General features: G+C 39.0%; 1 protein-coding gene across 2 annotated transcripts in view; it reads right to left on the reverse strand.

Moving 5' to 3' along the window:
* Window positions 1–14,920, reverse strand: part of dusp3.L (dual specificity phosphatase 3 L homeolog) — a 57,239-nt gene that overhangs the window by 25,145 nt on the left and 17,174 nt on the right. The window contains exon 3 of one of the 2 annotated variants that reach the window (XM_041576111.1): window positions 14,513–14,749. In XM_041576111.1, the coding sequence (XP_041432045.1) occupies window positions 14,544–14,749 (206 nt within the window). In that variant the 3' untranslated portion in view covers window positions 14,513–14,543. Of the gene's footprint in view, window positions 1–14,282; window positions 14,750–14,920 lie in introns of those variants that run through there. The other variant, XM_018235048.2, reaches the window with a different exon arrangement.

The following is a 14,920-nucleotide window of genomic DNA, read 5'->3' on the forward strand; positions in this document are numbered from 1 at the left end:
CAAACCTAGCAAGCTTGGGTAAACAAACAGAATAAAAGATCACAAAAGCATAGATATACATTTGGCTAAACCCGAAATAAAAGAAAACATAGAACCTGAAGGCCAGCTGGTGAACAAATAGGTGTAGGTACAAAACCGTCCCGATACAAAAAGAGTCAGCCTTGATCACCTATTCCAAATATTATAGTCCAGCCACGACAATCCAGAGACCAAGCCGAAGCCGGCAAACTTTAAGTCGAGGATCTCAGGCCATGACCAGATAGGGAAGAGGCCGAAGACTTCTTCGAAAGTGACCGAACTTTTTCCCAAATCGGAGATAATTTGCGGGAAGGGTTGGCGGAGTTAGGAATATCCTTCAAGGTAGCATCCGCAAATCCCAACTGCACAAAAAGATCACGACCTTCCTCCAGGGAGACAATAGAGTGTTGCCTATTATTATGGGTAAAGAGCAGGCGGAACGGAAACAGCCAACGGTATAAAATTTTACGTTGCTGTAAAATAGCTGTGAGAGGGCCCAAGTTCCTTCTCCGTTGTAAAGTAGTCGGTGACAAATCCGCATAGACCTGATAAGGATATGTTTGGAAAATCAGCTTACCCTTGGCTCTAGCCGCAGATAATATCTCTAGGGGGGGTCATCAGGTCTACGTGGTCGCAGCGCCCTGTGAACTCTGTCCATCTCAAGCCTCTTAACAGGTAAATCGGGAGCCAGGGTCTGTAGTAGATCAAGTATCGCCACCCTCAGGTCAGAAATACTTTCTGGAAGGCCACGAATCCGAATATTGTTTCGCCTAGATCTGTTGTCAGAATCTTCTATCCGATCCTGTACATCCTTTAGTTGGGATTGCAGAGTAATAATATCCTGTTCGTGAGAGTCCAGGACCGTAATACAGTCATCCATTTTTGATTCGGTCTCAGCAATCCGTTGGCCCAGGTCTGCGACTTGTTTCGTTAGGTCTGTAGAGATCCGTGTAGCCGTCAGCTCCAACTCACTTTGGAGGAGAAGTTTAAATTTACCCAAGAGAACCTCATCAGAGGAGTGAGTCTGGTGAATCTGGGTCAGTTGTTCCGAGGATTGGCTATCAAAGATGCTCGGTTGAGAATCCATTACGGCAGGAGAGGGTGATGACGCACTTCTTCTAGACTTAGCAAGGAGCTCAGCAACGGACCGCGTCTGTTTAGGAGTACCTGTATTTCGTGTACTCCGTGTTCTGCGAGTCCGCTGACTCACCATAGAAGTGGGCAACCGCCAAAAGAATGTAGGGAAGCCAATTCCAAAATCTCCAAGCCAGGTATGAAGCTACCGCAAGCCAGGAAGTAGCTGGTCAGTGCGGAGCAGTCTTAGGATGCGGCCATCTTGGACTGCGCGCGCATGCGCCCCCCCCTGTATAATATTTTTTAATTGGAATCTTCTGCCCACTGTGGGGGTAGGTGAGAAAATGTTTGTGCAATTGGCACAACTTAGACAAGGGACAAGGGTTGTCCCAGAATAATCAGCCTTTTTAGTGTATCATGTAAGTTTTTTTTACGTTGGTAAGCTATTACTGGAATATCAGCAAATGTTTTTAAATAGGAAGCACAGCTTCACTGACTGCAGAAAACTTACTAACAAAGGCTAATCTTGAGTTTTCTTGACTTTCGTTTGTTTTCCTGAGCCTGGAAATCAAAAATATTGGCAGGGTCCCCTCTTTTTGCAAACCTTGATTGCATTTCCTCCAACCTCTGTTCTTCTGCTTGGAGATCTTTTACAATCCGTCTCACTCTCATGTACTGTGGTTAGGGTAACCCATGCTTTAATGAGGGAGGGTGGAAGCTATCGTAATGCAACAGACTATTGGGGTGTTTCTCTTTCTTATACAAATCAGTTAACAGGGATGTATCTTCTTTCGTTATAGTCACGTCTAAAAAGTTGACCCTTGCTCTCTTTTATACAAATTGTTTAACAGGGATGTACCTTCTTTCGTTATAGTCACGTCTAAAACGTTGGCCTTCGCTTTTTCTTATGTTAATGAAAACACAAAGGTACCGCATCATTTAGAGCTGAGTGAAAAACCATCAGGTCTTCAACTGAACCATCCCAGAACAGTATAATATTGTCAATATAGCATCTATATAGTCTAGCATGCTTTTTAAACAAAGGACAAAATTGCTTTCAAAGTGATCCATATAGATATCCATATGTATGCGGAGCCACATTGCTCACAATCGCCATCCCTTGTTTTTTTTTGTGGAAAAAGTAGTCCCAAACATAAAATAATTCTCTTTCAGGACCAAATCAAGCAGTCCTATAAGGAACTGTTGAGCTTCTGGAGCTTCTGTATCATGCATTATGGAAGTATATCCATCATGGCCAAAATAGTATTATATCATACCTCACACTCATTCAAAGTCTCCAAGAAGTGTGTGGTGTCTTTCTAAAAAGACTACATCTAAGTAATACAAGGCTGTAGCACTTTGACAAAATAGACAATGTGCTCAAAACTGAGTCATTACTCGCAACAATGGGACGCCCTGGAAGATGGTATAGAATAGATCCTTGTGAATTTTTGCAAGTGTGTAAAATACCAGAGTTACCTGAAGTTGTTGTTGAAGAAATTGTGCTAACTCTTCATCGATCACACCATCCTCTAAGGCTCCATTCAGTAACGCCTAAATTACATTTTGTATTTGAAAGAGTGGGTCACCCTCTAATTTCTGATATACCATTTCATCACTGATTTGGGAGGAAATTTTGTTTATATAGTAGTCTCTATCAAGGACTACTAATGCACCCCTTTTACCTGCAGGTTTGAATACAAGCTGTTTTTGTGACATAATTAATTTGACCTCTCCAATTTACTAAGGTTATTCTTAAAGTTTAGCATAGGTATAGTTTTAACCCTCTGTTTCAGCTTAGCAATATCATTTCACCAATTTAATATATCATTCCACAACTGCATCAGTATTGTATACCTCCCAACTGTCCCATTTTTAGAGGGACAGTCCCTCGTTTGACAGCTCAAACTGCAGTCCCTCATTTGTACTGGAAAGTCTGCACTCAAACAGCCAGAAAAAGAAACAATGTTTCTAACTTAATTGGCTTTTGGCAGGGAGCCCAGAATAGCCACAACAGAAGATAAGATAAGATACATTTGTAACAATTCAACATTTTGTAAAATTAACATGGTAACTAGGGGGTCTGGCCATGAAAATGGGCGTGGTTAGAAAATTTTTGCCACGCTACGCGCAGGAGGTATGGTATTGGGGGGAAAAGCCTTACTCTTCATTTTTAACTTTGTCATTTTAAGGGTTAACTGGGGTTTGTTTACTTTCTCCACCATATTCTCAGTGTTATCCGAAATACATAGCCAAGAAAATAAAGATTTTAGTCTGAGAGTGCAAAAAAAGTCAATGTTTAGTTGTCACAGACTCCAGTAGGATAATATCTTTATTCAAGCTCTTCTTTATTCAGTGATGCCGAAGAAATGTTAATCACTAGTGTCTTCTGTGACTCTGCTCTCCCCACTATGGTAGTCTTCAACAGTCCTGTGCAATTTCTCTGGCATCTTCCTCCTTCACTTTTATTCGGGGGGATTTGCTCTGGTTCGTGCCTATAAAAGAAACTGAGGAGGAAGAAGATGGTGTACTTGGTTCCGTAGGTCTGCTCTCCATAGAGGTTTCCAACTCTATGGACACACAATCACGAGGAGAGGGACTGGCTTAGAAATACGTAGGGGTTGTTGGTCTCTCTTCAACAACTGTAAATATGTCCTGTACTGTAATCAAGCTCTTCCTGGCGGAATTTGGAGCATCTTCTATCTCCCTCATATGTTTGATCAGGCTCTGTTGCAGGGATTTGAATCGCTCATTCCGCCCCTCAGTTTGTAGGTAATGTTTGTGTCCAACAATATAAGCTGTTTTCAGTTTCGTTGATTTTGCAGAAACTGTTGCAGAAACTCAGTATTTAATGAAATGATGTCAGCGTTCTGCTTCCTCTTTGTGGCTGTTGGCCATTATTGTTGCTATGTGACAAAAACTGCTGTTATAGTATGACTTTATTGCTATTGCAGAATAACTTGTATTTAGGTGTAGTACTATGGATAATGGCTTCTTTTGAAGCATAATGTAATTATGGCATACTTTTGTAACTGAACTTTGCTGCAATGTACTGCCATTGCAGTATGGCATTCGGCAAGTATATTTTTCGATAAACTTACGACAGTTGCCCACACTAATGTACTACATTCAAAGCTTTTTAATGTATGTGCCGCCTTGGGATGTGAGGGAAAGACAGGCTTTACAGTAAAGCGTACAGTAAATCCCTTTTGTCTCAAAGGCAGCACGACGTCCCCTCACCTATACATTTTGAGTTGTTACTGCTTGATAAATTACTGTTGGTTTTCAAGTGGGGAAGAGTTTTATAGGGTGAAGTCAAAAATAGAGCAGTGTTTTTCCTACCAGTGGGAGGAGACTCCAGCAACACTGCTATGCTCTATTGACAGGTGAAGTCATAGTACACAATATTCTTGAGCTATACTGGGACAACAGTAAAACTATATACTGTATAACAATCCCAGTATACTACATCATAGTAAAACTATAGCCATTTACCAAATACAGTGTTCACTCAACCACAGTTAAACTATACTACAACATTCTATTGTAGTGAGCACAATACCTGTCTGCAGTAATCAATATGTTGGCAGCAGAAACACTAAAAAGACAAACTGTTGCCCATTACAGCAACAACTAGAAAGTAGACAAACAACCCACAATATACTTGCCTGATCAGCTGTAATTCTAGCATTAAAGGGATTGTTCACCGTCCAAACACTTTTTTCAGTTCAATTGTTTTTAGATGGATCCCCAGAAATAAAGACTTTTTTCCAAATCTAAGTTTAAAGTTTAGTGTTTCTGGTGTTTGAGTCTGGCAGCTCAGTAATTCAGGTGCAAACTGTTACAATTTTGCAACATTTAGTTGATACATTTATCAGACAGCAACATCTCTGGAGTATTGTCAACTATTCCAACAGCTGCCTTTAATGAAACTCAGTTATTCTGCTTAGCAGGGACAAAGAAAAGGACTTAATCAACTAAATGTATCAATTTAGAACAGTTTACAGGGTCGGTGACCCCCCTCCCAGAGCATGATATTTTACACTTGAATATTAGGTCACACATACAAAATAGAAAGTAATTGGAAAAAGTCGTTATTTTGGATGAACTATCTGAAAACAACTAGGTGTTTGAAGTTGAACAACCCCTTTAACATCTTAGAAAGTGAGCTTCAGCAATTAAAATCCACCCTGAAGATGCAGCTAGGCAAATGGTCAGTGTACCTACTAGCAAGGGCACCTTAGCAGCAAGCATTTGCATCTGTCTGGCCATTATGTGGCAGGGCTGGTCAGTTTAACCTTCGGCTCCACAGATGTTCCTAGACTAACTATAAAGCAACTTTAACATGCAAGAACGATCAGATATATACAAGCTGTCAATAATACTTTTGACCATATGCAATGTCAACAAAATAGAAATATTATATACAGAAATAACAATATGTTGATAGGTAAAAAGATAGCACCATAATAACAGTGAGGTGCTACAATACATACATTATAAAAATACAGAAGATCCTGCTTGTGCTGTTCAGTATGTTGAACAGTATGCCATACTAGTGGTGCTTGGCAGTGCTATGAACCATGATATGCAGCAGCAACAGCAAATACTGTAGCATAAGATGATACACTAATCAAATTATATTAATTCCATATTCAGTGTCGGACTGGCCCACCGGGATACCAGGGAAAAGTCCCAGTGGGCCCAGGTATCAGTGGGCCCTCATGCTGCTAGACATTTGGCCTATTTCATGGCCATTCCATATTTCAATCAGAACTAAGTGGCTTAATCGATGGAATAATAGATAATAGAATTATAGTTTGTATAAAAAAAGAGACTAGGAGAATAGAGGTTGAGTTAGGAGAGGAAGAATAATAGTATTGAGAGTGGGCCTCTGGTCAAAGGTATTTGGGTGGGCCCCTGGTGTCCCAGTACGACACTGTCCATTTTAATAAATAAACTAAGACCATAGCAATAAGTTATAGATACAGGAAAGTTTTTAATATACTGTAGTTAAGGTTGCACCATAGAAATAATATATTTAATTTAAACATGCAATAATAATTTGCTAAATATGCTAACATAATTGATATAACAATGAGCTGCAAAAGTACACACAGTATAAATTTACATTATTAAAGTTTTAGTGTGTTAATAGCCAGTAACTACAGTTTACAGAGACACATTGGCTCAAATTCACTAGAGGGAGAATTTTCACCTGGGAAGGAGCGTAACTACAGAGGAAGCAGACCCTGCGGTTGCAGGGGGGCCCAGGAGTTAAAAGGGGCCCCATGAGACCCTAACTAATGAGCAGTCTGAATATGCTGGGGGCCCTAAAATTAATTTGCTATGGGGCCCAGTAACATCTAGTTATGCCACTGCCCACAGGTGCAAATTTGCTACCACTACTCTCTCTGCAGCTGAAGTTTCCCTAGCGTTAATTTGTCAGCACGAGCATTTCATAGCGAAACTTCTTAGTACACTTACGCTTGGGTCAACTTTAATAGGGCAGGTTCATATAGGTCATATATATGAGTTATTATATATGCTTGAAGTGGACACTTTTTATTAAGAGAGTGCACGGAAGCAAAATAAAGGAAAAATAGATCCTCTAATGCCCTAGCCATGAGCCCACCCTAAAACAAATGTGGCATGCCCCTCAAGTTGTTAAAAAAATGGTAAAATAAAATTTTATACTTACAACTGTTAGACAATCCAGCTTTAAAATATGAAAAAATGCCAGTGGTTTTTAAATTTTTTATGACTTTTCTGCATACAGGATATGATGTCACTGACATAAGATTGAGGAGGATGTAGTAGCTTCATCTTATCAGTTCACCATATGTGAAGCTGGAAAAGGAGGTAACGTTCTGTAAAATTCCCACTTTAGTGAATTTAGTAACAATCTTTCGCCTGAGCAAAAATATGATGATATTTCTGGTGAATTTTCACTAGTGACGGCCACTTCGCCCTTTAGTGAATCTGCCCCATTGTGTATATTATATTCCAATATTTTTATTGAGTTTACATAACATAAACAAAGTTGACAGTAGCTTACAGTAGCACATTAAGAGACAGTACAGATTGAGTCTTCAAATATACCATATAGTCTCCACGTGTAGTTACATCAAAATACTCACAAATTTACACATAGCTTATAGTTAAACTGTGAACATCCACTGTTGGTGAATAGAAAGCAAAATACTGACAATCAAATTAACCATTGAAGCCCCATTGTGTATATTAAGTAAAAATCAGATAGCAGCATTTATACTGTAGTAATGCACACAGCATAAAATTTGTAGAACATACTACTGAAAAATATAGTGCAAATATACTGTGCAATAGTAGTTACAGATAATTATATGGTATATTCTATAACTGCAGTGATTAACTGCACAGGTACACGCAGTATCAATATACAGAGTGGGTGCACTGCAAATGACCTGCAAAGGTGAACATAGTATTAAGGAATAGTGGTTTGTAGCACCCTCTTACTCGCCCCTCCATCAAAGGTGGTCTCATGCCTTTAAAAATGGGCATTGGTTTGGGCAATCTCTCTCTCTTAAAAGCTGCAATAGTTAGTGGTGGGGGAGGATCTAGCCCTCTGATTGAAACCAATGCCAAGGTCAGGAGACCAAGAAATACTACTTTTATACTTTCACCAGAGGTAAACAGTTAGGGACCACTGTATGGGGTTTACCTTGACGTGGTATGGTGGCTTACATAGTAACATAGTAACATAGTAAGTAAGGTTGAAAAAAGACACACGTCCATCAAGTTCAACCTTTTTTTAAATTTTTTTTTTTATTATATCTGCCTAACTGCCAGTTGATCCAGAGGAAGGCAAGAAACCCATCTGAAGCCTCACCAATTTGCCTCAGAGGGGGAAAAAAATCCTTCCTGATTCCAAAATGGTAATCGGACTAGTCCCTGGATCAGTTTGTACTATGATCTTCCATAACCCTGTATTCCCTCACTTGCTAAAAAGCCATCCAACCCCTTCTTAAAGCTATCTAATGTATCAGCCTGTACAACTGATTCAGGGAGAGAATTCCACATCTTCACAGTTCTCACTGTAAAAAACCCCTTCCGAATATTTAGGCAGAACCTCTTTTCTTCTAATCGGAATGGGTGACCTCGTGTCAGCTGGAAAGACCTACTAGTAAATAAAGCATTAGAGAGATTATTATCTGATCCCCTTATATATTTATACATAGTTATCACATCACCCCTTAAGCGCCTCTTCTCCAGCGTGAACATCCCCAATTTGGCCAGTCTTTCCTCATAGCTAAGATTTTCCATACCTTTCACCAGCTTAGTTGCCCTTCTCTGTACCCTCTCTAATACAATAATGTCCTGTTTGAGTGATGGAGACCAAAACTGTACAGCATATTCTAGATGGGGCCTTACAAGTGCTCTATACAGTGGAAGAATGATCCCCTCCTCCATTGACTCTATGCCCCATTTAATACAGCTCAAGATCTTATTTGCCCTTGATGCTGCTGACTGGCTTGCTACAGCAAAGTTTATCATCTACAAGGACTCCAAGGTCCTTTTCCATAATGGATTTTCCTAGTGCAGTACCATTAAGGGTATAAGTGGCTTGCATATTTTTACATCCTAGGCGCATGACTTTACATTTATCAACATTGAATCTCATTTGCCACTTAGCTGCCCAGATTGCCAGTTTGTCAAGATCGTGTTGCAAGGATGCCACATCCTGGATGGAATTAATTGGGCTGGATAGTTTTGTGTCATCTGAAAACACTGATACATTACTTACAACACCCTCCCCTAAATCGTTAATGAACAAGTTAAATAAAAGTGGACCTAATACCGAGCCCTGGGGGACCCCACTAAGAACCTTACTCCAAATAGAGAATGTACCATTAACAACCACCCTCTGTACCCGCTCCTGTAGCCAGTTTCCTAAACATGTTCAAACAACTTCATTAAGCCCAACAGACTTTAGTTTAGAAAGCAGTCGTTTGTGGGGCACAGTATCAAATGCTTTGGCATAATCTAAATAGATCACATCTACTGCACCCCCACTGTCCAGCGTCTTACTTACCTCATCATAAAAAGCAATCAAATTTGTCTGACATGACCTATCCTTCATAAAGCCATGCTGATTGCTGCTCATAATGCCATTAACTAGGACAAAATTTTGAATGTGATATCTTAACAAGCCTTCAAATAATTTGCCCACCACAGATGTCAAGTTTACTGGTCTATAATTTCCAGGCTGAGATTGTAATCCCTTTTTAAATATTGGAATAACATCATCTTTTCTCCAATCCATAGGCACCATACCAGATGAAAGTGAATCTGAGAAAATCAGAAATAGGGGCTGGTCTAAAAACTGAACTAAGCTCTCTTAGAACCCGGGGGTGTATGCCATCAGGCCCTGGAGCCTTGTTTACATTAATTTTTATTAAAGCTTTATGAATCATATCCTGAGTCAGCCACTGACTAGATTGAGCTGAGCCATTAGTGCAACTATAAAGTGAGCATGGGAACTCAGATTCCTCTATTGTATACACTGAAGAAAAGAACTGATTTAAAACATTTGCCTTTTCTGTATCTGTTACAACCATACTGGTACCATTATTTAATGGAGCAACACTCTCAACCTGCATCTTTTTACTATTAATATATTTAAAAAACTTTTTAGGGTTAGTTTTCACCTCCATCGCAATTAACTCTTCATTTCCTTTCTTTGCCTTCCGGATTTTTGATTTACAACATTTATTACAGTGTTTATATTCATTAAATACAGCTTCTTTCCCAACAGATTTGTAGTTTTTAAATGCCTTTCTCTTCTTCCCTATTAACTTCTTTACTTCTGTATTAAGCCACATAGGATGATTCTTAGAGCTCCTACATTTACTTCTTACGGGAATAAATTGAGAACAGTTTAATGATTTAATATCATTTTAAATGACAACAATTTCTGTCCTGTGTTTTTAGCTGAAAACGTAATGCCCCAATCAATACTCTGTAGGGCAGCCCTCAAGGCACTAAAATTAGCTTTTGCAAAATTCATGGTTTTTGTTGACCCAGTATATATTTGTTTTTTGCACCAGACATTAAATGATATAACATAATGGTCACTATTATGTTCAATGACTTGCACATTTGCTATAAGTTCTGGGTCATTTGAGATCACTAAATCCAGAATAGCATTTTTTCTGGTAGGCTCCCTGTGCCATAAAATTGTCATGCAACAAGTTTATAAATTTGTTCCCATTAACTGATCTGGCAGTACTGTTGCTCCAGTCAATATCTGGGTAATTAAAATCTCCCATCCCAGCACATTTACCCAAACTAGCAGCCTTTTCTATTTGCATGAGGAGCTTTGTCTCCTCCTCGTCACTTACATTAGGGGGTCTATAGCATACACCTACAATTAATTTGCTGGACTCTTTACAATTGGTGAAGAACTCCACCATAAGACTTCTGCCCCCTCATTTTCTAACATAACCTCCTCCTTTATATAAGCTTTTAAATCCTGCCTAACAAACAGACATACCCCTCATCCTTTTCTATTGCCTCTGTCCCTCCGAAACAAAGTATATTTACTGTCCAGTCATGCGACTCATTCAGCCATGTTTCGGCCACACCCATCACATCATAATTTCCCTCCAGCACCAACACCTCCAGCTCTCCCATTTTACCAGTCAGACTCCTTGCATTTGCAAACATACATTTAATACTGGTACCATATTGAACATATGACATGTGGTCCTCCCTATCCTTAACAGTATCCCAGCCAAGTCTCCTTCCCCATGTTCCCTTTCTTTGCCCACTATCTAACCTGTCTTCCACTGAATCTTTTACTGAACCCTCCCCCCCCACACCTAGTTTAAAATCTTCTCCAACCCTCTAGCCATCTTCTCTCCCAAAACAGCTGCACCATCATCATAGAGGTGCAGCCCATCCCTAGCAAAGAGCCTGTAGCCGACTGAGAAATCAGCCCAGTTCTCCAAATCAGCCCAGTTCTCTTACCAATTTTATGATCATAACTTTGTAACTAAAAAACCCCTGTTTTTATACACACATGCAAGTGCATAAACTGTAAATACTGAATTATTTGTGAGACAGGGGACCAGGGAATGTGCATTGATTAATAGGATAAATCAGTTGTACTTCTATGGTACTTAAACACATTTTTTTGCCTGGAGTGCTCCCACAACTACCCTTGTATTAAGGAATAGGCGCAACATAATAAAAAACATAAACATACAGCAGTGCACACAATATAGGCTGGTAGCAATGGGCTCGTTAAGCTTCTGCAAACTAGCAGCATTGATAAATTTCAAAGGTAAACACAGTATTAATTTGTCGAGAAGCTGCACCATAATGACTAACTGCAGAAGTACATACAACATTGATATAAAGTGAAGTTTCAACACAGATAAACTATAAAAGGTACACAAGTGTTACTGAGCAACTATAACCTAGCAGTACAATACACTGCAAATGTAAACACAGTGTCCGCAAACTGAGCAGCTGCAATGCTGATTAATAGCAAAGTACACAGAATATTACTGAGTGACTGCAACATGGTTGCAGTGAGAATGCAGAACTGAAACCGCTATCAATATATTGAGTAACTGGACAAATAAACAAACTTACAGAATAACTGCAATATAGTAGAGGTGGTAAACTGCAAAATAAGCACATTATCAAAATAATGAGTAACTTTACAAGTGCACAGAATATCATGGAGTGACTGCAACATAGTAGCAATTGATGAATGCACATTTTATATATATAAAATCTCTCTAATTCTTTATTTACCAGTAGGTCTTTCTAGCTGAGGCAAGGTCACTCATTCTGATTAGAAGAAAGGAGGTTCCACCTAAATATTCGGAAGTGTTTTTTTACAGTGAGAGCTGTGAAGATGTGGAATTCTCTCCCTGAATCAGTTGTACAGGCTGATACATTAGATAACTTTAAGAAGGAGTTGGACAGCTTTTTAGCAAGTGAGGGAATACAAGGTTATGGAAGATAGCTCATAGTACAAGTTGATCCAGGGACTAGTCCGATTGGACTAGTCAGGAAGGATTTTTTCCCCCTCTGAGGCAAATTGGAGAGGCTTCAAATGTTTTTTTCTTGCCTTCCTCTGGATCAACTAGCAGTTAGGCAGGTTAAAATACAGTTAAACTTGATGGATGTGTGTCTTTTTTCAACCTTGCACTTCTTCATAGCATTGTTCAGGTATGGTATCCGTTATCCGGAAACCCATTATCCATGGAGCTCCGAATTACGGAAAGGCTCCCTTAGACTCCATTATATTTAAATAATCCAAATTTTTTAAAAAATATTTCCTTTTTCTCTCTAATAATATAACAGTGCCTTGTACTTGATGCAAACTAAAATATAATTAATTATGATCTTTGTCAGACTGATTCAAGGATCCATTCATATGACCCAAATTTTAACCTCAGATGAGGTATGTGTGTGTAGCTGATATCAGCATTGCACGCCATACATGTTTGAATTCATCCCAATTCTGCCCTAAAGGGCATGCAGAAGGAGCAAACATTAACAGAGTTTAGAGTCTTAAGGTTGACTGTGAAATAAGCCACCACATTAAACACTATATGGGGACTGTAATTGTCATGTCTCCAGTAGGGATGGGGGAATTTGACCCGTTTCGTTTCGCCAAAAATTCGCTGCCGTCGAAATGTTGCCAACGCCCATTAAAGTCTATGGGCATCAAAATAATTTTGTCGCACGGCGAAATTTTGTTTGACTCGAGTCTTTTTATTTTGACGCACAACGCAAGTCTATGGGCGTAATTTTTTCGGTGAAACAAGGCGAAAAATTTCGCCCATCCCTAGTCTCCAGCATATGCTTTTACCATGTTTTGGGATTTCCCGGTTCTCATGCCGTGGGCTCCCTCTGCTGGCCACTTGCTGTAATTACACAAGACAATTTCCTACATCCATTCTACACCTCCATAATGCTTATGGCAGAATTTGAACTAATCAGGCTACCATACTCCCACCATGTGACCTAGAGCAATGCCTTGTGGGAGCCAGGACTCCATTTTACAGACCATGCTGTGGAAGAAGCACGCACAGTTTCATCTCTCCTCATGGTAGCATCGCTGGTAAGCAAATAGTTGCACCAAATCACCTCCACAGCTGCCAACACCCCCAGAGACATTGCTGCATAGACTTTTCATGCCAGCTAGCATTTTGATGTTGCATTTATATGCATATATGTTTATATTGCACTGCTCATTGCAATCTATTTATCCTATTTTCTGTTATTTATTACAGTTTCACCTATTCCCCTTTGCCATCCAGTAAAATCTACAACTACGACTCCCTACGACTTCAGTTCACAGTCTCTTTATTGGAGTGTGGGGAGGTTTAGCTGTATGTCAAACTACACACTGCCCCAGGGTAATACGTAGGGAGGACAGAACAGTAATTAAAATCACAAGTGTTCTTTAAAATGGCATTTTTGAGAGTGTTTAGCACTGCTTGCCATTGCTAAAATCATTCCCTGGTGAATAGAACATCAATCATCTCTAAGCAAAGGTTAGCATTAAATCCTGCTCTGGAGTTTTGTTAAATATTTTGTTGCAAAAAACTCTTTGCGATTGTGAAATTTTATTACATGAACTGTGCATGTTTGCAAAAGCCATTTGTTCTCAAACTTCTTGAGGAAGTCATTGAGGTTTCAAATTGCTTAAACAGGATGCAAACAATGAAATAGGCCAAAGAGGGCGATGTGTTCTTGACCTGCAGGTATGAAAAAATACTGTTGGCTTTCTAGTAGAGGAGGGTTTTATAGGGTGAGGTCAAAAAAAGTACCCATGGGAGGAGCCTTCTCATATGAAAGTGCTGCCTTGGAGATGTGAAGAAATTGGATTTAATCTTTATCCTGATTCAAATCTTGTTACAAAAGAGGGATTGCAAAAAATGTATTCAGAAAAATAGGCTGTTTTGAAGACAGTATATTGTACCAATACATTAATGTAGTTAGCTACATTTACACCACACATGCCTATACAGTGGAAGAGCACAAAATGTTAAAAAAGCTGCAAATTAAGTGGAATATCACCTGGCAATGAAAAGGTTAAACAGTATTTTCATATTTTTACATTATTTACTTTATTCATTATAATACACAAGTTTGAGTGAGTCATGTGACAGAAATGACATCAGAACTCACCGTTTATAACTGATGACATCAGAACTCACCGTTTATAAGGATATAATTTACAAGATATTCATGGCTTTTGTGTATTATATACATATATGAGTCCCAACATTGCAGAGCTGTACAATAGATATATCAGAAATTCAGATTACATTCAAATATTGACCTATACAAGAGGTAAAAAAGGCCCTGCCCACTACAATTTACAATCTGACATATTTTCCAGAATACTTACGTAAATATTGTAATGTTGGTTAAGGGTATAATTAATATTTGACTTTAGGCTCTCTATCTAGTTTTTCATTAAGCTGGCATAACTGCTTTAGAAAACCATTATTAGGTCCAATATCTCTCTTCTGTTGGACTGTAGCAAGTGCAGTTTTTACATCCATTCTTTGACACTGCATAAGATAAGCTACCACCAGAGTTGGAGAACGGCTGTAGCCTTCCCGGCAATGTACAAACACACGACCTGAATAGAAAAAAACAAGGTAAAAACATAAATGTATATCGATACATTCTAAACTTACAGTAACAAAATTACATTGCGGTATTTTGCTATTTTCAAGTTGACTATTAAATTGCATTTAAATCCCAAAAAAATGACAGATGTAACCAAAACAATGCAATTCTCTAAGCACAT

Source organism: Xenopus laevis, chromosome 9_10L (genome assembly GCF_017654675.1).
Source record: "Xenopus laevis strain J_2021 chromosome 9_10L, Xenopus_laevis_v10.1, whole genome shotgun sequence".
Taxonomy (NCBI): domain Eukaryota; kingdom Metazoa; phylum Chordata; class Amphibia; order Anura; family Pipidae; genus Xenopus; species Xenopus laevis.